General features: G+C 37.2%; 3 protein-coding genes across 5 annotated transcripts; 1 reads left to right on the forward strand and 2 right to left on the reverse strand.

Moving 5' to 3' along the window:
• Positions 1-750: 750 nt before the first annotated feature.
• LOC148064200 (uncharacterized) lies at positions 751-13089 on the reverse strand. Of its 2 annotated transcripts, none has more exons than XM_087810553.1 (25): positions 12449-13089; positions 12249-12375; positions 11641-11808; positions 11297-11434; positions 10976-11121; positions 10771-10874; positions 10512-10698; positions 9582-9707; positions 9343-9483; positions 9130-9265; positions 8830-8980; positions 8502-8638; positions 8188-8299; positions 7619-7682; positions 7302-7505; positions 7079-7224; positions 6779-6897; positions 4947-5068; positions 4773-4870; positions 4579-4694; positions 4054-4178; positions 3816-3961; positions 3481-3583; positions 1806-1942; positions 751-1582 (listed from the first exon to the last, which is right to left on the reverse strand). In XM_087810553.1, the coding sequence occupies exons 2-25, from the start codon at positions 12373-12375 to the stop codon at positions 1468-1470; spliced, it is 3168 nt and encodes a 1055-aa protein (XP_087666679.1). In that variant the 5' UTR covers positions 12449-13089; the 3' UTR covers positions 751-1467. The 2 variants fall into 2 exon arrangements, with proteins under 2 accessions (XP_087666679.1, XP_087666680.1); XM_087810554.1 differs by having other exon boundaries at positions 12249-12388.
• Positions 12449-23157, reverse strand: ccdc24 (coiled-coil domain containing 24). 2 transcript variants are annotated; one of them, XM_087810558.1, is made up of 10 exons: positions 23013-23157; positions 20434-20612; positions 18513-18667; positions 17065-17160; positions 16894-16998; positions 16171-16225; positions 14885-14939; positions 14496-14601; positions 13118-14062; positions 12449-12520 (listed from the first exon to the last, which is right to left on the reverse strand). In XM_087810558.1, exons 1-9 carry the CDS (start codon positions 23065-23067, stop codon positions 13378-13380), a joined length of 1491 nt encoding a protein of 496 aa, XP_087666684.1. In that variant the 5' UTR covers positions 23068-23157; the 3' UTR covers positions 12449-12520; positions 13118-13377. The 2 variants fall into 2 exon arrangements, with proteins under 2 accessions (XP_087666684.1, XP_087666683.1); XM_087810557.1 differs by having other exon boundaries at positions 16894-17001.
• LOC148064202 (von Willebrand factor C domain-containing protein 2-like) lies at positions 23116-27966 on the forward strand. The gene is made up of 3 exons (XM_087810559.1): positions 23116-23527; positions 27318-27447; positions 27534-27966. Exons 1-3 carry the CDS (start codon positions 23213-23215, stop codon positions 27722-27724), a joined length of 636 nt encoding a protein of 211 aa, XP_087666685.1. The 5' UTR covers positions 23116-23212; the 3' UTR covers positions 27725-27966.
• The last annotated feature ends 13 nt before the right edge of the window (positions 27967-27979 follow it).

Raw genomic sequence — 27979 nt, forward strand, 5'->3', positions numbered from 1 at the left:
TGTGTAACAGGTGTGGAGGGGCAGAGGGCACAGTGTGTTTTAAACTTTATCTACAGTGACGAAGAAGAACATTGAGCCTGACCCTCTCTTAGCTCTCTTTGGTACCACTGGTGAAGATTGTGAAGGTCTTAACTCAGCCACGAGTAGGACTTTCTCCTTTACTCTCCTTCTTGCTCGCCGTGCTATCCTGTTGAGATGGAAAGATGCTGCCCCCCCCCACCATGTCTCAATGGTTGAATGATGTGATGTCATGTTTGAGTATTGAAAAGAATTGTATCAGTCTTTTCAAAAACAAAGTTCAATAATGTCTGGGGACATTTCATTTCATTCTTTCACTCCTTAAAGTCTCTTTGAATACTTCAGGACCTTTTTTCGACCTGTCGATGAACAACATGGCTGTGTGTCTGTTTCTGTTTCTGCTCTTCTCTTTCCTCTGTGTTTATGTGTATTGTCGTGTGAAGCCTGACCAGCTCATGATACACAGACTTTGAAGAGCTCCAATGTTCTTTTGACTGTGTTACAGCGTAGTGTGGACTGTTGGCCTGAGAGAGGGCGGTACTGGTTTTATAAGTGGGTTTTGTTTTGTAAATTTCATTTTATTTATTTTATTTTATTTGTTTTTTACTGTTTGGGTCTTGTAATTGTATTGCTTTGTTATTATTATTATTATTATATTTTATTTTATTTTCTACTTTCTTTTGGATATATGTTTTGTCTGTAGATGTCAAATGTAGATGAAACAAAAAAAGATGTAGAAAGGTAATTTATTCATTTATAAACAGACATTTAGAGGCATAACACAAGATATGGGGCGACATAGCTCAGATGGTAGAGTGGTTGCCTGCAGTCCAAAAGGTTGCAGGTTCAATCCCAGCTCCAGACAAGCTTGTGTCGTTGTGTCCCTGAGCGACACTTTACCCTGATGGTGAACTTGGCACAGGTGTGCAGCCTACTCCCATCAGTATGTGTAAATGGCTGTAAAAAGCACTACTGAATTTCCCCTCACGGGACTAATAAGGGATTCTAAAAAAAAAAACCAAAAAAAAAAAGATGTATGGAGTTAAAGCTTTATTTTGCTTTTTACTTTCAGAAACCGCTCACAATAACAAAATCTTCTTTATCAAAAACTTTGTTGTATACAATTTGTTTTTTTAAATCATCATTGAATCAAAGCTACACAGAGTTAAACATAAAACCCACTAGGATCGGTTGATTCTTAGTTAATTAAAGTCAGGATTAAACAACAATGATAAACGTTCTTGAAAATAGCTGGTAAATAATTCCCTTCTGCCCATTTCATACTTAAAATTCATAATAATGTAAAATAATGATTTAGTTTTGAATCAACTTCTAACAGAAAGACGGTTTAATACGGATCTAGTCTAACAAGCTGATCAACATGTTTGAATAATAAAGTAATTATATGAGTAAGTTGCTGGTGTAGAATGTTGGATGTTCCAGAATGATTTACTGAATCTGGCTTGAGCGAAAATCTTTCACCATTTTCTTCATGTCCCGGGCTGGAGTTAAATCACCATTTTCCAGGGGGTTATTTTCACCGCCCAAGAAGTCGTAGCGGTGTCTGAAAAATATTGTTACGTTGACATCTTTAAACCGATTACAATTTAATATTAAATGTAAAATAAACAATTAATCCATTCATCAAAAGTAAAAGGACATAGATCATTGTCATCATTATTATTAGATTATGACATTAGTTGGCAAATATGATAAACAAGTCAAAGTTAATTTGGATTTAGGTTGAAAATGTATTTCTGATAAAAAAAAAAGTGAAAAGAACTCACTGTTTGAGGTGTTCCTCAATAGCTCTGCGTTCATACACTGTGCCATAACGGGTCCTCACTGGATCGATGAACATGGTCTTTGTGATTGGACAGATCATATGAGGAGGGATGAACTGAGGAGACTTCTCCACCCATTTCTTGAGAAAAACACAAATATGATTCTTATAGGAATGCAGGAAATATATTGTATTATTTAATTCATTTTGATTGAGAGATGGAAACACAATTTAATGCCAATAATGTTGCACTAGGGCTGCACCATATATGGAAAAAATGTCGATATCACGATAATGGCGCGTGTGATATGCATATCTAAAACATGTGCGATAATTTGTATATATATAAAAAAAATATTTCATTGATCAAACGATCAGTCAATGCATTTCTTAAATACACACTTCGATCAATCAGTGTCACGTTCTGTAAAGTTGTCAATTTGTACTTCTATGTCTCGTTGTTGTTTACGTCTCCGTCTGCCTGTGAACTGTGCTTGCTACTTGCTACTTCGGCTCAGTATATCCACAGAAGTAATACTAACTAGCCAAACACTAGTGATCCAGTCACTCGTCTCTTTCAACCTCCTTTATTAAAGCAACATATTGTAAGAACTTTTCATCTCGTCTCAGTTGTTTTCTTATAAGATCGTGAACTTCCAAACAAACCTGTCCGACTTCATCGTATGCTAACGAGCTAAGTTGTTAGCATCATTTATAAAGTGTTATGTGTGCGTCTTCACCGTATGCTAACGAGCTAAGTTGTTAGCGTCATTTATAAAGTGTTATGTGTGCGTGTACAAGTAGGTGGAGCTATTATTGATTTGGTGATATCACGACGCGCCGGCGGCTCCTCTCTGATGTCACTCAGTTTCACAGGAAACCGATGCAAGTCCCGCGAGACTGAGTGTTATAAGAGATATTTTTATATAATCATGTCGACACTGAAGCGCGTAAATAAACAGAAGGGAAATATTGCAACGTTTTCCTTCTTAACCCCCGGACCTTCACTACAGTACTCACTCCTGTGCTCGACTGCGAACGTCCGCTCGTGCACGCGGCTACATTTTTAGGTGAAGGAAAAAATATTGCAATAATAGCGATATTGCAATTCAAGACACCAATATCGAATATCGCACATATTTCCAATGTCGTGCAGAACTATTGCCCCCTTCCTTCCATATCAGATTGGCTCTCAAAAAATCTGCTGCCTCGTCAGTGACTGCTGACATAAGCCTTTACGGATATTATTTATTATTAAACAGTCGAGGCAAACTGTTTACATAGAGCCAGATTCATAAGAGGTAACAACAAAAACTAGGACAAACATCTCTTGCTTCATCTCAGACTGACAGCAATAACATTGTAGCTCTGATAAACAACTACTGAAGTATGGAATCAAAAGGGTTTGTGATACTTTAAGAGTTTGTACTCTTAGTATTATATTAGTATACGACAGCATTATAAACTGCTGTAGCCTCACAGCCAGGTTGTATGTTGGAATCAAGCTTGAGAGACTGAGAAGCTGTAGATGTTTCAACAAACGTATATAAATCCACAAGGGAAGAGGTTTGAGAACAAAGACAGTAAAAAAAATATCAGGTGACTCTTTTCTAAACTTAAATCCCTCCATCAATAATGTAAATCCACCGACTTCATTCTGAAACAAGTGTGTGTTTCACCTTTTCCATTTCATCCATGGAGAGATTTGCAGTTTCTTCTGCCTGTTTCTTTGCTTCTTGTGAATACTGTTCACGGTTGGTCAAGTATTCCTCTGCCAGAATGCTTGAGTAATAAGAAAGATAAAAACATGAATCACATTACAGGTAAATCATACTCGAGACATACTTAAAGTGTGTGATTTCTCTGTTATAATCAAAATTAAAATAATGCAATATTTAATCAAACATTGATGCAATAATTGTTTATATAGTTTAAGAATCACTAACAATTCTCAGTAGCATCATGTACATGACTTAGGTTCGGGTTCATTTTGAGGTCTATAATGTGACAAAACCTGTCCAGCGGGTCCTCCGGCTCAGGGATGATGAGAAGTCCAAAAACAGCATTGAGGATTTCTCTCATGGAGATGTGGGCGTTATAGTTGCGGTCGAAGATGTTGTGGCAGATTCTTCCAACACTGTTGATGTTGCAGTGGTAAATCTGTCAGTTAAAGAGTCTCTTTCATCGACATTCAAAAAGAAACTGATGGTTCAGTAGAACTTTTCCCATCAATTGTGGCTTCAAAAGGATACTGGAGTGACAAAGCGGACTACAGGCGGCTTCACTGGGTAATCATCTCCAAACTGGCAGTAGAGCTCAAAGACTCCGTTCTCGTAGGCTGTGTCGGGGGCACCTCGCATGAGGAGTTTCCAGAAGGCTGAAGAAAGAAAAAGTTTAGCCAAACATTGTATTTTCATTCTTGGTTTGGAACGGCAACATCAGCAGGCTGTTCTAAACATAGATGAAAGGAAGAGCATCAAGAGGAACTTTAATAACCTGAAAACATATGAAGGACATAACTGACTGTGTTCATTTGTTGTCGTTTTATAAACATCCTTATTTAAAAACAATCTAAGTGGGTACAAAAGTTAACAACAAAAGCCTTAAATCAGGATAAACAATGTCTATGAATCCGTTCTCTATGACTATCTGGAGACTCTTAGTACTGAACCTGAGTTTCTCGCACTCCTACCACCTCCGACTGTCTGTGTTTGTTTTGGGTTATCTTACCTTCAAATGAATCATTTAGGAACTAAATTATAAACTTGGAATCTTACAAAAGTCTGACTCAGATGGGAAGATCCTAAAGTAAGGATGTGGGTCACAATGCAGGTTCTTCAGTTCCTCCCGGATCCGTTTGTGTTTCTCCATCGAAACCTTCTTTTTTAAGGCACTGTGAGTAAAAACCACATACATGATGACATTATACATGATGACATTATGATGATTCAAAAAGTATTGTTTTACTCACTTCACTGTTAAAGTCACTGCGTTGTTTAATTCACTTGGAAGTGACACACCTGGATCTTTATCATAACCAAGTGTTCCAAACATCTCAAGCAGCTTTTTCTTGAAAGTAAAATATAGTTTGAAAATGTCTGGAATACAGTATTTATCAAAATCATTCATTTAAATCAGTGCTGACCTCTGTGATGTCTGCAATGCTGAGCTCTGTCTTTGGTTTCCTATTCTCCAGAGAGAGCACCGTTTCCATTTCAAAGAGCTTCAGACCTTCTTTGCTGGTCTGTGGTTTGAAACAACATCCGCCTGAAAGAAAACAAATATATGCTGAATATACTAATTGTATTCACAGTGATATTAGCATTATTATTAAAAAAATCATTTTTCAATTCAGAGTTTCAGAAATGTCCTGAGAGACTTTCACAAAACATTCTTATTCCATATTCGCAGTAGTATTATCCGTGGACCTCTGTGATTTGTAAATTACCTACTCAGTGTTATTTAAGGACATTTGCACAGGATAAGTGACGTCTGCATTGCTGTGTTCTAATTGGAAAAACAATTTCCCAAAGGTGACCTCCTGAGGGATCAATAAAGTTCCATCCATCCATCCATCCATCCATCCATCCATCCATCCATCATGGGGGTGGTTTGGCTGTCGTTTATAGAGATAGTTGTTCATGCAAAGTGATTCAGACTCAGGAATTCACTTATTTTGCGTCTCAGATGATCTTGCTTGGTTCTACAAGACCTTTCAATTGTGTTTCAATCTACCGTCTGCCTGGGCGTTGTTCTTGAAAGACAGTGACCCATCTTCCATTATTCATATGGAATCTGTTCTTGTTCTTGGAGACTATAATCTTCATGTTCATGACGTCACATCTTGTTCTGCTTAAGAACTTTTAACTGAAGCCTTTAATTTTGAGCAACATGTCTCTCAACCCACTCATCCGAGTGATCATTCTCTTGTCTTGTTTAACCTGGACTTCATCCCTGAGTCGAAGCCCTCGAAAGTTTGGTCTCAGAGACGTGTCATCTCAGCCGATACTGCAGACAGTTTTGCTGCTATGTTTGACCCTCTTTTCTTCAATGACTGCCTTTACAATTTGTGGACAATTTGTTCTGGGTGCTTTATTGTTTTTGCTGTACTTGAATCCCCTTGGTAAAATCATTCAGAGATTTCCCGATCAAACAATGAGTGAAAACACTTTGAAGCTAAATGTGGACAAAACTGAAACTCTGGTGATTGCTCCTGATGATAAGGTTCCAGGGTTGAGTCAGTACTTGGGTGACTTAGGTCAGTCTGTCAAACTGAGCCTGAGAAACCTGGGTGTTGTATTTGATAAAGACATGTCTCTAGTTCAACACTGAAGAAAACTGACCAGAAACTGTTTCCTTCAACTGAGAAAAATCTCTAAACTTAAGAAAATGATGTCACAACACGATCTGCTTGTAATATGTGCGTTTGTATCTTCTCACCTGGACTATTGTAACAGTTTATCTTCATGTCTAAACCAGAAGGATCTGTCTTGCATGCAGTTAATACAAAACTAAGTAAAGGTTATTTGTAAAGATTTCTTTAGACCAGGGTCACAAAGCGCTTTAACAAACAAAAAACAATACACAGTTAAAATATATCCTTTAAAAGGCCAAGACACATAAGACAAACACAGTAGTCCCAGAATATCAGGGAAAAGCAAAAATAAGAATTTCTTAAGATGCAGATTTGGACAGGACTAGTATCATCACCCAACGTCTGAGTTTGGCGAAATACTTTAGGTAATTTGTGGCTGAATTATTACATTACAAATCACAGACATTTTGGCAATCTCACCAGATTAAATCTACGACATTCTCCGCAATATTACAAATGATCAGAGGTCAACAGGAAATACTTATCCCGTGCGAATCGGGCTTTCGAAATTCAGAAAAAAACACAAACGGAAATATACAGTTGGCCCTTTAAGACAATTAAGGGTAGATATTTTAAGTATTGCAAACTCTCCAATATAGTACCTGTGGCGTTGCTGATTCCATGTAGCATGTTGTTTTCTGCGTCCCCAAGAAGAACTGAATCCACAATAACCCCAGATGCTACAAGTTTGGAGGCAACATCTTCAGGTTTTGCTTTTGAGCTAAAAAAAAAAAAAAAAAAGAATAATTAAAAACATTTAAAAATGTTTTATATTTGTTTCCATCTTCTTCTTCTGCCATATGAACTCATATATCATTGTGCAAACTTCAAATGCGTCAACAATTTGGCATGTAAGCAACAGGCGTTAATGTGCGATAAAATACATGTTTCCATATATTTACCCCTCATCTTTTCCATCAGTCAGGCACAGGATGCGAAGTCTGCATTCAGGAAATTTCTCCTTGATTTTGAGCAACTCGTTCAAACCCAAGAGTAAGGCATCATACAGATGAGTGGATCCTCTTGCCTCAATCTTTCGTATGTGCTCCTTAAAAAACATTATGGTATTTGACACACATCAAAACATCTGACAATTTAGCTTATTCAATAAACATTCATCTATACCTTGAACGTTTCCAAAGTTTCAGTAAATGTGTGAATAACTTTCACCCGAGAATCAAACTTAACTAGTCCAATGACATGATTGAAATCATAAGCCATGGTTCTTGAAGCAAAGTTGTCAAAGAGCTCTTTCACCACGTCAATCCTTCTTATGTCTGTACTTCCGTTGCATTTTGATCTCATTGAACTGCTGGTGTCGATCAAGACCTGTGAAGAGAAAAGGTTCGGAAAAAATGAGTCGTTTTCTTTCTAAACCTCATCAAAGTGGTTTCAGGAGATGTATTTTAGTCGTCTTCAAGTGACTTATGAGACGATCTTACCAGAATTGCTTCCTTTGGTGTCCTGGTCGTTTGGAATGTTTGCATAGTTCTGCTGTCGCCAGTCCTAATGAATGTGAAAATGAGTTTCAAACGTGATGTCCGTTTGTCTGAATGTGTCTGATCTTTATGTCTTATAGACTCACAAACTGCTCAACAAAATGTATTGAAAATGATCATATAGAAAACGCTCAGGCTCTGGGGAGGGAGGGAATCTAAATGGGTTGTTCTTCTGTATCGTATATTTAGCTCTATTATACAGCTATATTGGTTAATGTATACATGTTCACTCTCATCATACAATATTTTTGTTTTATATTCATCGCACATGTAGAATTGTAGAATTTTTGCCCAAGTAAAATTGTCTTATTATGTAAATATCTTTGCTCTTACAGACTGTGTTATTTTATGTTATTTCTTTGCTGAAAGGCCATCATCTGTGTCCTCTCTCTCTTCAGAGTTTGTTGAGTTATTTGTTTTTCAATTCATATTTTTAACGCGAGCGGCGCCTGGCATTACATCTAGTTCAGGTAAATATTATTTTTTCATACGTGTAAAATGAGATGACTTACTTGGTAGCCAACATGTTCACGTCCAATGTTCTGTATTTTCCTTCTAGACAGTCGAAGATATTGACCATGTCGGGTTTTGACTTGTCTCTGCACGTGTAGACAGCAAGGATGTCTAATGATAACATGTACAAGGTGTTATTCAACATGGGATTCTATGGTAAACAAATAAGCAAAAACAAATGAATGTTTGATTTCCTCAGGCATTGAAAACTTAATTCCACTAGAACGCAGTGTCTGCTCTTCAACTATTTTACAATGCAATGGTCTTCACGTAGAAATTAAGATATCAACTTAAAAACTTTTCTCAGGTTTACCTTCAGTCAGCCAGACTAGAAAACAGTCATCCAATCCAAGATCCTTTAAGAGTAGAGGTGGAGTGATGTTGAGAAACTTGAAAGATTTCAGTTTTTCTGCCATATTCCCAACGCTCTCTGAGGCTTTGACAACAAAACTGAAATATTTACAAAAATGTGATTAAAAACACGTCAGAGTACATCAGTACTCAATAAATGACTATACATCCATCCATCTGTGAGCCTAGTCTGAGTCTAATCCAAGTAAACATTTAATCTGGGACAGGATAATGACAGATCAAATACATAAAAAGGCACTGAACACTGAACAAACGTAGGAGATACAAACTTCTCATGGGCTGTTGCCTCACTGTGAATCCACTGTTCAAACACTTTGATACATGGAGGGAGACTAAGGATGATCTTCTCCACACCAGTGTCTCTCTGCAGTGACGTTTCTTGCAAGTTCTTCTCAGTGCAGTTTGGAATTTGTGATCCCTCTAAAAACAAGAAGTTCGAATGATTAAAAAATACATTTTTTTCTTGGATTTACAAAAGAGAATAAAACATGTGAGGTGAAAGGTTTTACAGAAATAACACATTGACAGATTCCTTCACTTGCTCATCAAATCAATTCTTTTCAGTTTACCTTTTATTTTCTGCACAATATCTGAACGTTCAAATACGCCAGGAACACCAGGAACTCTGACTGGTTCGCACAAACGACTGCCATCCTCGTTTTTAAGAGTGATGCATGCAAAGTTCTCATCGTCTGTTCCTTGATTCTGTTGAAACATTAAGGTTGAGTAAGACACAATGTCTATGTATTGTGGAACAAATCAAGAATGTGATGCCACAGTACTTGTGCCTCGTTGAAGAGCCAGGCCCAGCAGTACAAACAATTCTCAAAAACGTCAAAGTCTTCAATGACTTTAACGCCAGGGGCTCCTGGTTTGGGCAAAATTTCCCTGAACAGTGTGTACAAGCCCTCGATGATTGCAATCTGCAACATAGAGACACATGAAAAAAACCTTTTTATGTATGTTTACTTTGGTTTTTCTCCAACATCTAAAAGCAAATGACATCGTTTCTATTCTTTACCTTCTGGTTTTTAGTGATTATTTTATTTTTGTAGAGTAGTTGATGCAAGCTCTGAGCAAGTGGATGACATCCAGTCAGTTTACGGATGTAAGCGATGAGTTCTTTCACTTTCGACCTTTTTTCTTTCTGAAAGAAGAATTGAATTGAATCATAATTTGTAGCTAAAAAATAGAACACATGGGTAATTTGAGCTATCGGGTTAGTTCTAATAATTGTAGAAATATACAACTTTGCCTACAATTCAGGAACTCAATTCATAGTTACCAATTTAGACTAATCTGTTAGTCTAAAATCAAATGAAGGCTTCTATACTAATAACCCTATAGAAATTAAAAACCTATTGTCTGTGACAAACACTAAAATAAATGTAAAAAAAAAATGCAACGTCTCATATCATCCTAAATCCTTCTTCCTGGAATTGGATACAACTATATTAATAAAACCACCAAAATAATCTTTCACCAGCAGCGAAGTGATAAAGCACTATGAAACGTTCCATTTCTACAGGCACTGTTTATCTTAATCAGTGGAGAGAGAACCACAAATACAGGTATAATACATAACTGTCATGGCTTCAACATTGCATTACGGCTAATACCTTTGTACTTTAGTTACCGTTGAGATGTTCTTCAACTTGTCTAAAATTCACTAGGAGAACTTCATGACCAGCCACCACACATCACATGTAAGGTAACCCAAACTGATGCAAAAAAACCTCCTTAATGTAGGAAAAAAGGTTATTTTTCTCGTTCCTTCGTTCATCATCAATAGTGGTAAGTATTCAACACACAAGCTTCAGACGACGCTGCCTTGTTGAGAAACATTCCTTTGCCAGAGTGAAGCTTTTATTAAAAGATAGTTATATAGAAAATAGATGCCAAAGTGTTTGGAGAAGTACTTGATATACATAATATATAATGAATTACTTACAATGACAAAAAGTGAGGAGAGGATCACACTCATCCCCACAAGGCTTTGTTTAACCAACGGTTCAATGTCATTTATAAACATCTCCTGGGATCTGCCTTTGGCCAGAAAGGTCGATAAATGGAAAAAGACTGTAGACTCTTCAGTAAATCCACAGCCTGATAGTGTATCACTGACGCCATGGTCTCCACTGTGAACAGTCCACTGGGTTACAAACATCATTACAGGAAATGAAGATAATAATGTGAAAACATTGAATTACTTGTAATGAAGAACGTTTCTCGGTATTCCAGTTTCATTCGACAGTCTTGTTGTCAGTGTTTTGATTGTGTCACTTTCAAGATTGACTGACAGCTCAAAGAAACCCTGAAAGTTAGTGTTTTCCAGAACAAGGAAACAAGGTTTATATTCGTCTCACACACTGTACAACATGTGCCAACAAAATAAAATAGAGAAAAAAGTCCCACCTTCAGCATGACGTGGCATCTTATTTTATCTTCACCACTTTCCGTATCTTGTTTTGGCATCTGCACCGAACGTGTCAGGTTACACTTTGGAGTGAACATTACGTAGATCAAAGATCCGTTCTCAATATGTCTTTCCTTAAGAGACCCTACAAAGAAGTGACAACAGTTTTTCAGATTCACATACATGTATAAATGTACCGTATATTACAGATATTCTCTGTATATCATGTAGGCTAAAGGTTTATTGAAGTTAACACTGTATCATTCTGTGAACATGAACATTTGAATGAAAATGGTTTTATTAAACATGAAATTGCCTACATGTGTTAAAGAAAGGGTCATCAGACAGAGGCATCCCATCACTGGTGAAGAGACAGACTCCTGTGTTATTATCAACACCCTCTTGAAGACAGATTCTTAACATCAAATCTTCAAGTGTGCTGTTCGCTGGATCCATATCTGAAAGACCAAAATGTGAATGAAAATGTATCGTTGTGTATTTACACTCATCCTTAACATATCAGTGTGGAGTATATTATCAACATTATATTATTCACTATTAAAGTGAATTTACAATGTATTTTATACAACGTACTCACTCTTATGAATCTAGATATTAAAACAAAACGGCTCTTAAGATTCTTGTGTGATTAGAAAGTGATCACCTGTGATGTGTTTTGGCTCAGGACACTTGGGAAAAGTGTACATCAGGTTGAATGAATTCAAGGATTTCACCACAGGAGAGACATTCTGAACTGGTCGTTGTGGATTTCTGATTCTTTCAATCTCTTTTCTCATTTCCAGAAAACGATTCTTTTCCACCTGAGTTAAACCTGTAAATATATATATGGTTTCAAAATAATATAAACATTCTTTACCAATGGTTTACAGGCTATTTTGGACCATTTCTTGAGTTCCAGTTTCTTCGTTTCGTAAGATTGATGTAGAGCACAACAGTTGTGTTTAATTTAAGCTCAGCTGTGTCATCAATCTGAACTGATGAATCTGTTTGAGATAAATCTTCAATTAAAGATGATACAAATAACAACTTGGTGTGTGTATGGATTCACAACAAAAATTCAAATGTCCAGACATTTAGCAATCCAACCATTTACATTTGATAAGTTAAACTAACTTCATGAATTAAATCAATTTATGTAACATCCTCAAATATTGGTAATATCAATGTCAGAGAAGTGGTTATTTCTGTTGATCTATTTTTGAAACTGCATAATAATTTGTTTCAAATGATTTGTTTCTTCACTAATCTTACCCATCAGAGTTAGATTTTCAGTTGTGATATCCAGAAAGTCAAGCTCATCTTTTACACCCATCTGAACAAAATTGTTGTAGAAACTCTGGAGCCTGTGTCGTTCCAGCAGGTTGTATATCGTCCCCATCTTGGAAGAGAAACTTTTCAAATGTTATACAAAGGATCTTTATTTTTTATTATTAATTAACAGTATTCTTTACCTTGCTTCGTTCACAGAGGCACTTCGACCAAGACTTGACAAACCCCCGGTTAATCTTCTGTTGAAGTATAAACTGGAAGATTGTTATTAACAGTCAGGATGAAGGGGAGGCAACCAACCAAAAAACATATGACCAAGTTTTAAAACCAAATAATTTAAAAAAAGATTCATAATCAATTTGATGCTACACAAGATGGATTTGAAGTTAAGCTACACACTTCACTGAAGTAGTTTCAACTACTAATACTGTTTTTCTTGTTCTGGCCCAACTTCATTCTCAAGTACACTTATATTTATATATACATATAAAATGGTCCTATTTTGACTCTCAAACTAATGGTCGTGATGAGACTTAATGTGATACAAATGCTGCTGTAATACAAGAAGGTTTAGTATAAATAGTTGTTTTGCTTAAAGAAACTTTAATTGTGTCAAGCAAATGAATTATCAAAATGATAAAACAGACGTCTTTAGTATATTAATATTCATGAAGGACTTTTTTGTAACTAATACATCGATTTTCTTCAATAAAATGTTGGTAAAATGATAAAAGAAAGCTTCAAGCAAAGGGAGTTATGAAGGTAAGAAAATGAAAGGTAATACAGCAAACATCAATAAGTATAGTTAAATCAAATTAAATGTTATGTAGAAGTAGGTAAGAAGCACTTACCCTGATGTGTCTCAACAGAATGAAGAACAGTTAACAAAACAGTGGGTGAAGGGTGGGGCTTTATCAGAAAACAAAAGTGAAACTAAAGATTTCCAGGAAACCAGTCATGAAAACAAGACAGAAAAGAAAAAAAGTGTGTTTATGTTTTTATGTAGTCAATAAAAAATAGTTCTTCATTTTCCCAAATCAAAAACTCGATGACAAATGCTTCATCAGGCAGCATAGTTGGCGAGTGTCATCAAAAACAATATGTTTTCAACTCAACACTCATGCTTGAGTGACGGCCTGTGAAAAATGTTAGCACCTTGTTGCAAACAACTGGACTCCAGGACAGTCTCTGCCGGATCTTTGGGTGAAAGAAGTACATGGAAATGTTTGATCTGAGGCAGGATACATGCGGTTTCATGGACACCCTGTTGGGATCTACAGCTGCTGTATTCTCCGCTGTTGGTCTGAGAACGAGCATTTTCTGATCTCTCAGGAGAAGACGAGGCTGAATCACTTCGAACAACAGCGTGATCAGTTTTGTCTTCATCTATCATCCACACACCTGTGTCTGTGGCACGTATGTTGCAATCTTGAGCATGAACGCAACTTCCATTATCTGCACAACAAGATGCGTGTGAAGGTGAGGCACTGCTGTCCTTCATACCTGTCTGTGCAGAAGCTTCTCGACTCAGGCCATGAATACGACATAAATGATGGAGATCCTGAGATGTGGATTTATGTCCTGGTCTCTTTGGAAACTGAGAACTGCACATCAACGTTCTCGGGCGCGGAACATCCTGCTGCGTGTGCCCTTCAGGTTCATATGTCATCTGTGCACCCACAAATGTAGAGCGGTGTACCTTCAGTGGTCTAAGGGATGGACTGGACTTGAAACGCGGCCCGGCCGGGGGAGGATGTGGCCTGAAGACCCACGTGTTCCCTTGTCCTGCGCACTGACTGAAAGACAGAAATAAACAAGGAAAATACGATATGTTATTAATATTATAGGATACAATCATCACCATAATTGACCAGAAATATAAAAAATCAGTAATCTAGTAATGTTAGCGGTAGAATTGTGAGTGTTTCCATAACTTAAAAGCGAGATAAAAATATTGTTAAATTGAGACCAAACATTTAAATGATACTTCTTATAGTAATTTGTGATAAGTTTTGATTAAAACCATCCTCATATATACGAGTTATTAACCCTATGGACACTCACAATTCAGTTATAATATAATGACCTCAACGATATTCCATTTTATGAACAGGTCTGTTACACTTGTTGGTCTGGAAGAATTGAGGCAATGATACAAATAAGAAATCCTTTCAGTGGCAAAAATAAAGTAACAACATAAGCATCGAACATCATGACACAAGTACTGACCTGAGTCCACGGTTCGTTACGTTTGGTGATGTGGAGGCAGTCGAGGATGCAGGGGAAGTATACGACTCCAGGTGTGTTTGCAAAGATACTCTGAGCTCTTTTAACTCTGAAAGAAACACACATTTAGGAAACTGAAAAAAACTTAATGGGCCAGCTTTAGTTCAAGAATCTGTCTAAAGTAAATACAAATACATTATCTTCAACTGCAGATTACCATCATCTCATAAAATGTTTTTTAACCACAATAACACAAGCACAGAGTTGGTATGACTGGAGATGGAGGATTGTTGAGAGATCAGTCATGGAACACACAACATAACTTGTGACCAGTCAGGTAAATGGGCGGTGAACCGCCAGTAGATGGCAGCACAAGTTACTGAGAGACTCACCTGAAAGCGTTGGATCAGCGTCAGAGTCTTGTCTACATTGTTTTCTAATACTTCCCTGCAACAGAAAGAACATTTATGCAAGACTGACATGTGTAATAAAAACTATAAAATGAATCAAATATAGATATAATTCCCTATAAAAGAAGTGCCTCTGGTAAAAAGGAAAGAGAATGAAAGAATAACAAAAGTAAGCGAGGAATTCAAGTCTGTGACCACTAAACGATTGAGCAGCAGTGCTCAGTCAGGACATGGCCTCAAACATTATATCCACAGCAGATGAAACCATGACGGCCTCTCTCTGCACATGGGTCTGGCCTGTGAAACCCAAAACTTTATTAAAAGTGTGCTTGAGTGACTGGCTGCCCACCCCAGGCCCCGTACCCAGAAAAGCCAGCGATAGAAAAGACGATAAGAGACCACAGTGAATTTGACTTTCAAATACTCTCTACAACGACCAGGATCATACCAACTGTGCAGCAGAACCGACTGTTTATGGTTAAGGTACTGATTTAAGAATATTCAATGTGAAGACAGATTTCAATTTATAAATAAAATCAATCATGTGGGATCTGTGGGCAAAGCATTAATTGTATACAATTGTCAACAGCATTGTTTCTTACACAGTATTTCTAGTTCCCTGTTGTCACTCGGTAACTTGTCAATAATAAATCATGCTCTTAGTGCTTTTTGAAGGTTTACAATTGAAGGGACAAAGCATGGGACCCACACACAGCACCTCAACATGAAATGTGACCCTGCTCTTCAGAGAGATGCTTTGGACCTCAGATATAGACAATAGTCTTTAAGTCAAGTAGCAAAGTATAGAGAATCTTGTCTACTATGGGGTGATTTAACAATTGAACTTGGGACAGATCAGGATATTAATGAATCTGTGAGGTAAATTAGAAGATCTTTCTCTTTGCAAATACAAATTCCAAACATCAGAGATCCACAGAACTGATTGTGAAAATAAAAGAGCTTCAATATTGTGACTTGAAGGATGTGAGCAGAAATTGAAGTTTGTGAAAAGTGCAACATCTGGCCTCCAACTGTCCTCCTTTATTTGGCCATGAAATATTTCCAGTCTATGCAAGAATGCGAGCAGTCGTTATGAGCAGCAGATTGAATGATTGTATTTTTCCTACTCAGTCCATCGAAATGTTTGGCTAGAAAACCTGGACAGGAAAGAAATGAGCTGCTGAATAAACTCTGCTCAGCCGAGGCAGTCTGGTGTGGAATTGATACATCAGATCTTGTACAGAAGCTGCTCGTTTGTCTTGACATACCTGTATAAGTTGCACTTGTGTCTGCAAGACTTGACATTCGTGCAGCAGGGCTGACCTGAAATGAGAGATGGACAGGAAAGCCATGACGCATCAGTGCTACATTTGTCTTTCATTAACCGACAATTCGGCTAAAAACTGGGTCACCGCGGAAACTACGACTTTAACAACAAGCACACGGCTCAGGTTTTTACAAGCAACAGTCCGAACAATGAAATCTCTATGGCACTAACATAACTGAACCGGTATTGAGTATTTACTGCATCGTGATGATTCAGCTGAATCTAATAAAAAGATATACACAAATATGCAAGCCATCCCCTTTTTTGGTTGCATAACGCAGAAGGTTGTAGCCTCGCCTGTGCTGCGAAAAGGACCCTCTGCTGCCCCTGCTCCAGTCTGAGCACACTTTCTAACAATGTAGCCTTTTGTTCTTGTCAGAGCCAGGAAGGGGAGACAGGAAAAGAGAAAAGGAGTAAGAGAGGCTTCGAATGAAGGTTGCTCCTGTGAATACATTCATCCGTCTGCAAAACTTGAGGAAAGAATAGAAAGAGGACGGACAAAGAGCAAAGGATAGAAGAACAGAACCATGGAGGGAGAATATATACACGATGATGAATTAAATAATCAACTGCTGTGGAAGTCGATAAGTTAAAAAGTCCCTTTAGCTCTTCCTTCTGAAATTGGGAATTCTTTATTTGGAGTTTGTTGCCGTTTCAAACTAACCTTATTTGCTCCACCACTTCATTGATATCAATAGCGTTCAGTTTTTCTCTCACAGCTTCTATTTCCTCTTCACTTGTGGACTGCACTGAGCACTGAGAGGTTGCTCTGCTGGAAACACGAAAAAAGTTAATGTTCAGTCAAACGTTCTTTCAGATTTTAAGAGTTACTGACCTGCTTCCTGTGTTGGCATCTTCAGGACCATCTGGGCAACCCAGTACGTAGTTTAAAGTCTTGGTTTTGTATCGAGCCAGGATCTCCTTATCATCTCTTGAAGATCAAAGACATACAAAACAATTGACCTCATTTAATTTTGATTACATTACACGTGCGGTAGAAAACAATTTTAATCATCAACTCAAAATGAGCATTATTTCCCTAACTCTAAAAAAAGATTTATTATAAGCTCATTTGGAACAATTATCTTTATTGATCCCTAAATCACAACGACATGAAGAGTGGGCGGTTGAGAGGCAGCATCAGGGCTAAAGAGAAGGAAGCTAAAAAGATAAATCTTATTTTTACAAGGCGTACGCCCACTCACACCCTATTCCACATAAACTCCTGGAATGGGAACTATTTTTAAACCTCTCGAGTTTCTTTGGTTTTGTTGCTTGTGCCGACTCACGTCATTGGATAGAAGCTGCATCACTATAGGGCTCTCTCCCTTTGTTGTCTGGGACACAAACAACAAAAAGCTACATTTTGTTTGATTCTTGAAAACGTTGCTTTTACAATACAATCCAATATTTCACACCAGAGTGAACAACCTTATGCTTTAGCACATTTAAATTGGCATGAGAAAGGACAGATTCAATGGCAATAAAGACCTTTTCACACCAACTGTTGGGAGCAACATTCTTGGCTGCCACAAGCTAGTTGCTGGGATAAGTCGGTAAAATGTAAAACACATTAACACACTTCCAGCCGCACGCAGTCGGATTAAATGAGACACTCGTTATACTAAGTGACAAATAAGAGCTAATCGTATAAGACGTTTATTTGGGGCCTTTATGAGCTTCTTAAGGTGAATTCTAAGATAGAGAAATACTTCTAATTCTTTAAATTAAATAAATAATAATATAATAAATAATTGCTCATAAAATGTGCTCATGTAGTTTAAGGTGTCTGGTAGTAAATTGTATTTTAATCAATTAAAGGAAAAGTATATATTTTAGCATCTAGATGAGGCTTTGAGAGCATCTGCTGCGGGAGGTCTGAACGTAATATAACTATCTTTTTGTTCTGTGACTCCAAGAGCTTTGTTCCTGTTCGTGGCGACTCATTTGTATCTGACAAGAAAAGACAATGAAGCACTTTTGTGGAGCAATTTGTTTAAACAACGTAGTAGGTTAGAGCCGTGTTTCCCTGGAGCCGCTCTCTGGACGGAACACTTTCTCGATGGTATTTATCACATGGGATGAGAGTTGTAGCATTAAACACATTTTACAGATCATCTTCACTACTTAAACATGACTAGTTTTCCTTAAATCTAGTTACCCATTTAACCACTTTACCAACAGTATGCCCATGAACTTTTATAAAACGATCAGCTCACTCGGAACATTTCTATCATCAGGCCCACTAAGCTGTGTAGAAACTATCGTCTGCTATCAACATACCTTCCTTCTCTTTTGACTTTTGCTTTGAGGTTCTGCAACAACATCTGGACTTCAGCTCGGACCAGGTCTTTAATGGCAGGGGGGTCCGGGAGTGGGGTATATGCCCTGCTGCTTCCTTGCTGCTTTTCCTTCCACATGTTGTGCCACATCACAGCCTGCAAAAGTTAACAGAGTGAAAGATAGTGTTGAAGTTTGCTGCCTTCAACGTGTGGTTTGATGGTATTCCAGGATTTGGAATCTGATGTGAGAGAAGAGAACCTGCAGACATTTTAGAGACAAGCTGGCAGACAGAAGTACTAATAGAAGAAAATAGCAGCTTCTGTCATCATCAACTTGATATGTATGAGACAGTGTCGTGAATGATTTTAGTTCCTGCAGTGTGTGTGTACAAAACTCTCTTTTCATTTAATTATTTACATTAGTAAATGATCTTATGCCCCGCCCACTGAAAACACTTCTTAAAAAATAATCTTTACCATAACCATGTAATTTTTTTTAAATAATTTAATTTAATTTATATGGTTGGGTTCAAGACAACAACAAAACCAACACCTGTCGTCTTTATCTCTCAAACCTGAGGATACTCGCTAACATGGTCTCTAGTTTATTTATGTGTGTGTCAACTGACTCCTACACCCGGAGTAAACCAGTACATGTGAAGTATACTCTCTTAAGTTGATATGATGAACCAACGTCAGTAGTTTTCAGTTTTACAACAGCATGATGGAACAAAGCTAAACTTTGTTAAATGCTTGTGTATTTAAATGTCAGTGTTCATCATCCTTCTGATGCAGAAATTGAAATTCCTTAAAGATAAAACACAAACATTTTTAAACAAAAGCAAAGTGACTTGCCTATAAAAAAACAAGTTTTGAAGTATTTGAGTTTTGAATAATTTATAATAACTATGAGATACAGACATAGAATATTTACAATCCATTTTCCATTTCTAAACAACAGATTGTTCCTGTTATAAAGTTTTCTTGTAGAAACTGAAAAGTTTGACTCAAACAGCTTTAATCACGAAGGAATGACACAAGAGAATGTGGTTGAGGGGGAGACTACCAGGTTCAATATTCTCTTGTATGTGGCTCCAGCTGAAACATCTTGTAAGGAAACAGGAGATTTTAAGGAATGAAGGTATTTCAGTTGAAGTGAATATGCAGAGAGTAGAGAGTTCAATCAAGAACATGATACTCTCATGCGAGCAGACTGGGGGTGAAATAAAGCATTCAGTGTTCTCTCCTCCTGTGGAAAATATCTTAAAGCTTAGAGGCTTTGAGAAATTGTTTTCTCTCTGGAAGCTTTACACAGACCTCAGCTGACACCGAGGATGAAACGCATTGTTACAAATCAGGATGTTAAGCATCCCGTTCCTGAAGATTTATTGGAGTTGGAAAGGATAACAGATTATTATTATTTATAGACTTATTTAGATAGAGTGTTGGTATTAGTAAAAACACATCTGTAGATTACTCTTTTAAATGAATAATGTTTTTTCTCTCTTTATACGCTTCCTGAAATTAAACATTATAATTACAAACTTGTTTTTCTCTTTATAAATGAAATAAAAACCTTCTAGTGTAATATATTTTTCTTTACTCATTCAGTTTTTTTGGAAAATATGACGTCCTAGTTTTTCATAGTAGAACCTGAAATAATTCTGAGGTGAGATCATCACATATAAACTAAAGATGAACCCATTCAAATATTTCCCATGGACTTGAGAAGATCTTAATGTCTGTGTAACACGCCAGCACCGCTTCTTCCAGACGTCTGAGAATCACCGACATGATTTCAAGAATCATCACCTTCGTGCCACTATGTTACTATGAATAGTATAGTTCAAATGTGTGTGACTCAACACAAATGAGTGGGAGCTACACACAATACAAGAAGGAATGTTTCCAAAGCCGCCCACCTCTGTGTGCAGTTCTGTGTACATGTCGACCAGCGAGCAGCCAAGCGCCGCACAAATCTTTGGCAGCTCAGATTCTGGGGCATGTTCAGCAATCAGGCTCCACAGAGAAGGACTCGGGCAAGAGGACTCACTTCCATCCGAGGACTGCATTGAATGGCTGTAGCTGAAAGACAACGTTCCTGCACAAAAAAAAATTGACAAATTTAAGTACTCTGACAACTAAACTTCGACGTTTTAAAACTGAAATTAGGCGGAGGAATGAAGGGAGTTAAGGAATTATGATACAACACAATAAACAATGAGTGGAAACACTTTTGCAGCTAAACGTGAACAAAACTGAAACTCTGGTGATTGCGCCTGATGATAAGGTTCCAGGGTTGAGTCAGTACTTGAGTGACTTAAGTCAGTCTGTAAAAACTGAGTTGGAGAAACCTGGGTGTTGTATTTGATAAAGTCATGTCTCTTGTTCAACACTGAACAAAACTGACCACAAACTGTTTCAACTGAGAAAAATCTCTAAGCTTAGTAAAATGATGTCACAACATGATCTGGATCTTAAATCCATGTGTTTGTGTCGTTTAGACTATTGTAACAGTTTATTTTCATGTCTAAACCAGAAGGATGTGTCTCGCCTGCAGTTCATGCAAAGCGCGGCAGTGAGAATTCTGAGCCGCTCTAGTAGAAGAACTCACATTTCTCCTTCAAACTCTTCACTGGCTGCCAGTTTCTTTCAGGATCATTTTAAAATGTATGGTTCTTACTTTCAGTTCTATTCATGGTCAGACCTTCCATCAGTGATCTGATCCAGACTTACACCCCAGCTCAGGCTTTGAGGTCTGTGGATCAGAATCTACTGATGGTTCCTGAACTTCCGGACCAGAGGAGAGAAATCCTTCCAGACTGTTGCTCCTAAGCTTTGGAACCATCTCTGTGTTTGATGATCTACTGACTCCTTCAAGAAACATCTGTGTTTGATGATCTACTGACTCCTCCAAGAAACATCTGTGTGTTTGATGATCTACTGATTCCTTCAAGAAACATCTGTGTTTGATGATCTACTGACTCCTTCAAGAAACATCTGTGTTTGATGATCTACTGACTCCTTCAAGAAACATCTGTGTTTGATGATCTACTGACTCCTTCAAGAAACATCTGTGTTTGATGATCTACTGACTCCTTCAAGAAACATCTGTGTTTGATGATCTACTGACTCCTTCAAGAAACATCTGTGTTTGATGATCTACTGACTCCTTCAAGAATCATCTGTGTTTGATGATCTACTGACTCCTTCAAGAAACATCTGTGTTTGATGATCTACTGACTCCTTCAAGAATCATCTCTGTGTTTGATGATCTACTGACTCCTTCAAGAAACATCTGTGTTTGATGATCTACTGAGTCCTTCAAGAAACATCTGTGTTTGATGATCTACTGACTCCTTCAAGAAACATCTGTGTTTGATGATCTACTGACTCCTTCAAGAAACATCTGTGTTTGATGATCTACTGACTCCTTCAAGAAACATCTGTGTTTGATGATCTACTGACTCCTTCAAGAAACATCTGTGTTTGATGATCTACTGACTCCTTCAAGAAACATCTGTGTTTGATGATCTACTGACTACTTCAAGAAACATCTGTGTTTGATGATCTACTGACTCCTTCACCTGAAGACCTTCTTTTTTGTCCTTTTCCCTGATTTTCTGGAACTCCTGTGTTTGTTTTATGTGTCTTGGCGTTTTATGGTATATAGTTTTAACTGTTTATTGTTTTTGATTGTAAGTAAGTAACTTTTATTTATGTAGCGCTTTTCCAGACCAGGGTCACAAAGCGCTTAAACAATCAAAACAATATTCAATAAAGTATATTTAAAGCGCTTTATGACCCTGGTCTATAAATAAACATTACTTACTTACTTACTATCTGGTAAAGATTGGCTATAAACAGACATAAATGAAAAGTGTTAGTGTATAAATATTCTAAAAAGAAAAAGTGTTGTAATTGACATTCTTTAAACCAAACTTAGTCAAACAGATGATCAGAAACATGATGCTAGTAAAATCTGATTAACATTTTTTATGATAAATATTGAAACTATTATAGGTGTGAGCAGTTGTGACGTTTGAAAAAAAACATTATTTAGAGTTGCATTTTTAATATACATTTAATTTGATATCTTCGTGGACAACGATTACAATCCATGATTTTTTTTCATTTGACTAACTTTGCAACGCTACACTATTTAAAAAACGCAATGTAATATAAAAAGTGAAGCATAAGTAGGACAAAAAAAAAACAAGTTAGCTCACATATTTTACAATAAAGTCATGATGTAATTGTTGATAAACCTTCTCTTTGTAAAATAAATGTTTTATTCGACATATTTTCGCTCTTTTAATCTTTTTTAAAAAGTCACCAAAATGTTAGCACAGCTAGCAGCTAAGCTAATGCGCTAGCATGCTAATACCACAGTTAACTACACTTAAATAACAAAATAGATTCCACGATTAATACAAGTCAATTCTGTACCAGTTAATATATATTTTACTTCAAGACATAACTCTTTTAGGAAGAAACTCACCTGTGCTCAATATCTCTTCGGCTTCTGTCACCAAGGCAAACCCTTCAGTTGCCATGGCGAACTCTCGCGAGATGTCAACGAACGAGACTCTCCGCTGAGAAAGTTGATGGTAAGAAGGTCTGAGTGACGCGTCGGTTCTTCAGCCTCCTCCCTCGCGCGGGTCCCACCGAGGATGTGGGTTCTTTCAGAGGGACTTGAAGATGCCGAGGAGGTCCAGCCTGGTGCTCGCGGCGCTGCTCGGCGCTCAGGCCGCGCTCTGCTTCTCCGCGCAGGAGCGCACCTGCGAGGCCAACGGCAGCCGGTACTACCCTGGCGAGTGGTTCTTCCTGGACTCGGACCCCTGCACCCAGTGCGAGTGCACCCCCGAGGGGTCCGCCTGCGCGCGCACCGAGTGCACGACCCTGCCGGCGGCGTGCATCCACGTGAGCCACTACCCCAGCGACTGCTGCCCCAGGTGCGAGAAGATCGGCTGCGAGTTCCGCGGGGTGGTGCACGAGCTGGGTCACACCTTCCAGGTGAGTCAGTATTGTTACCTTTGGGCCTGAACACCTGTGATGGAGTACTTTTTTTTATCCTTCGTTATTGTCATAAGAACAGTTGCACGTGTGTGTGTTGGGGGGGAAAAAACACAATGTGTAAGAAAATAAAAACAATTAGACTTTGCACTAATTCCACTACTATTTCCACTACTACTACTACTACTACTACTACTACTACTACTTCAAGAAACATCTTAAGACATTTTTATTTGTGCAGACTTTTCCTTGATTTTCTGGAACTCCTGTGGTTGGAACCTTTTAAATTATATATTTTATTGAGTATTGTTTTGATTGTTTAAGCGCTTTGTGACCCTGGTCGGAAAAAGGGCTCAATAAATATAAATTACTTACTTACTACTACTACTACTACTACTTATACATTTACTACTAATTCCACTACTTCTTCAACTATTAATACTACTACTACTACTACTACTTATACCTTTACTACTACTTCCACTACTACTACTAATACTAATACTACTTATACTTTTACTACTAATTCCACTACTAATACTTCTACTACTACTACTTATACCTTTACTACTAATTCCACTACTAATTCCACTACTACTAATTCCACTACTACTTCCACTACTACTACTAATACTAATACTACTTATACTTTTACTACTAATTCCACTACTAATACTTCTACTACTACTACTTATACCTTTACTACTAATTCCACTACTACTTCCACTACTACTACTAATACTAATACTACTTATACTTTTACTACTAATTCCACTACTAATACTGCTACTACTACTACTTATACCTTTACTACTAATTCCACTACTAATTCCACTACTACTAATTCCACAGCTACTTCCACTACTACTACTAATACTAATACTACTTATACTTTTACTACTAATTCCACTACTAATACTTCTACTACTACTACTTATACCTTTACTACTAATTTCACTACTTATTCCACTACTACTTCCACTACTACTACTACTACTACTACTACTTATATTTTTACTACTAATTCCACTACTAATTCCACTACTAATACTTCTACTACTACTACTTATACCTTTACTACTAATTCCACTACTACTTTTACTTCTAATACTACCACTACTTCCACTACTACTTCCACTACTAATACTTCCACTACTAATACTACCACTACTTCCACTACTACTTCCACTACTAATACTTCCACTACTAATACTACCACTACTTCCACTACTACTTCCACTACTAATACTACCATTACTTCCACTACTACTTCTACTTCTAATACTTCCACTTATTCCACTACTACTTCCACAGCACAGTAGGGTCAACACACACACTGAATTTTCAATTGCACGTGTGTGTGTTTGGGAAAAAAAGGCACAATGTCTAAGAAAATAAAAACAATTACACTTTGAATTAATGGAATTATTGATGATTTATTTTTGCTGTTGTCTTGCTGTGTCTGCCTTGGTGTTTTGTTTTGTTTTTCTATTGCTGGCAATACAAGTTTCTGGTTTATATTTGATTTATTTACATTTTACAACTATTTATTTAACTATTTATGACTCCTTTTTTTTACTTTTTAGATCCATTCGTTTTTTATTTAAAGTTGTTTTTTTTATGTGTATCGTTTATTGCATTATTTTTCTGCCACTGGTGAAAACTGAACTATAATGAAAAGTACTGTCCCAACATGTATTATTAGATGCAAATAAAAGTGCATACTTAACTTAATACGTGTTTTTGTTGCATTTAATTTCTATACCTAGTTTATTTATTTATATTCATATACTGTACATTTACTATTTGATAATTTTCATTCTTTTTTATTTTATTTTACTCCATTTGTATATTATTTGTTTTATGATTTTAATTTTTCTTTGGATTAGTATTGTTTACCAGTATTGGTTTAGACACTTACTTTCACACTTACTGTCCTAACAATGCTTTTCTCTCATAATAAAGATATTCCGTTTCTATTTACGTAAGAAAATAACATAAGTTTTATAGAAATTATGGGAAATAAACATAAGTTCGGCTGATTTAAAAATAATAATAATAATGTATATTAGTAGCTTTATTTATTGAACAATATACAATTTAAAAACGTTATTCCAGTTTTCTTGTATTGTTATAACTTCTAATTTCATATCTGTATATAGAGTAGTATATAGAATAGTTTCTATTCTATTCTATTAGTTAATAAGAGTTATACCACCTATAAGTTTAAACCAATAGAAAGCCCTTTAATATGAAGTGTAAAAGTGTGTGTTGGTCAGCAGATGAAGCCACTAATGATCGTCTGCCTCACATAAGTCAACTCTCTCCCTCCTCAGTCAACATTCATAAATCTTTCAAAACCTCAAACCACATTTTCAGGAGAAACTATGCGAGTCTGCGGAGGCAGTTTGTGGCGAATGGCGCCACCTTTCGTTAACCCCGAGCACTGCACGACTAGACTGTTCAAATATTGTAATAATATTACATCATATACAGAATAAATACGCTTGACGTCGTAATAAAGACTTAAAAAAAAACATGTTAGTTCATTTAATTTTGGGAATGCTTCCCAGCATTCACAGCTATGTTCTAGCTCTCTTTTATCTCTTCAACCTTTTCTTTTATTCCTTCTTTTTCTACCCCATTCATTTCAATGGGGAAAATCTTCAACTCATGTTTCAAATCCTTCCACTTTGACCTACTAGTTATACTTCTACTACTTATTCCACTACTACTTCCACTACTAATACTACTACTACTTATATTTCTACTACTTGTTCCAATACTACTTCCACTACTAATACTAATCCTACTACTACGTATACTTCTACTTCTTATTCCACTACTAATCCTACTACTACTTATACTTCTGCTACTTATTCCACTACTACTTCCACTACTAATACTACTACTACTACTTATACCTTTACGACTAATTCCACTACTACTTCCACTACTAATACTACTACTACTACTTATACCTTTACGACTAATTCCACTACTACTTCCACTACTAATACTACTACTATTTTTACTTTTCTACTACTTCTACTTGTACTACTAATTCCACTTCTTCTAATTCCACTAATACTTCCACTAATACTACTTCTACTTCTAATTTTACTTCTAATTCTACTAATACTACTTATTCCACTACTACATCCACTACTAATACTACTACTACTTATTCCACTACTACTTCCACTACTAATACTAATCCTACTACTACTTATAATTCTGCTACTTATTCCACTACTACTTCCACTACTAATACTACTACTACTACTTATACCTTTACGACTAATTCCACTACTAATACTACTACTATTTTTACTTTTCTGCTACTTCTAATTTTACTACTAATTCCACTTCTTCTACTGTAACTACTACTTCTACTACTAATATTACCACTACTTCTACTACTAATACTTCCACTTATTCCACTACTACCTCCACAGCACAGCAGGGTAAACATTCACACTGCATTTTCTACTGGAAATGCATTTTTCTAGTTTCATTTGAAATCTTAGCTGAGAAGAGGCTAAAGCTAGTTAGCATCTATCAATACAACAAGAATTAAAGGTTGACAAAGGTTCACTTTTTCTAGACAGTATATATTTTTAAACTGACATTTAACTAAAAAAACATTTTTTAAGTTAAATGAATTAACTTTGGCAGCAGAGCGTAGGCGTGGCTAATGCTAATTAGCATCTATCTGCTCCGTTAAGATATTATGTGACCTATTTATTTGTGTGTGTGTGTGTGTGTGTGTGTGTGTGTGTGTGTGTAGCCGTCCGAGTGTGAGCAGTGCACGTGCGACAGTGACGGCATCGCCCGCTGCCTGGTGGCCGACTGTGCTCCTCCGCCCTGCATCAACCCTGTCTACCAGGCCGGGAAGTGCTGCCCGGAGTGCCAGGACGGTGAGAAGACATTGTTATTTATCAAAGTTCCGTTCGTGCAGTTCTGGTACCAGAACAACGGTATCAAAGTGTGTCTTCCTCTCCAGGTCCCAACTGTTACGTGGACTCGTCCCGCGCTCAGGTGATCCCCGCAGGTGCGCCGGTCTGGGTGGACTCGTGCACCAAATGCCGTTGCCATGACGGCCAGGACGCGGGTTACTGGGAGGGGAACCGTCTGGCCAGCTGCTCCCGCCTCAAGGACTGCACCCCGGAACCTCCGTCCGTCCAGGAGACCTGATCCTCGTCTCCTAGCCTTTGTAAATAATCTTTTGTACGACCGGAGACTGACTGGATTCAGTCGTTTCCACCTGTAGTTGTTGTGATGATGACGCCTCTGGAAGAATAGAGTTGTGCGTTTGTTCTGCGCGACGGAAGTTACACAAAAAAAAACAACCTCTGAACCAAAGGAAAAGATGGATGTGTGTCATTGTCAACATTTTAGTTCTGTTCAGTTATTGTGTGATCACTGAAATTAAAATGATTTTCACTGATT

This window comes from Callionymus lyra, chromosome 16, assembly GCF_982586985.1.
Source record: "Callionymus lyra chromosome 16, fCalLyr1.hap1.1, whole genome shotgun sequence".
Lineage (NCBI taxonomy): Eukaryota > Metazoa > Chordata > Actinopteri > Syngnathiformes > Callionymidae > Callionymus > Callionymus lyra.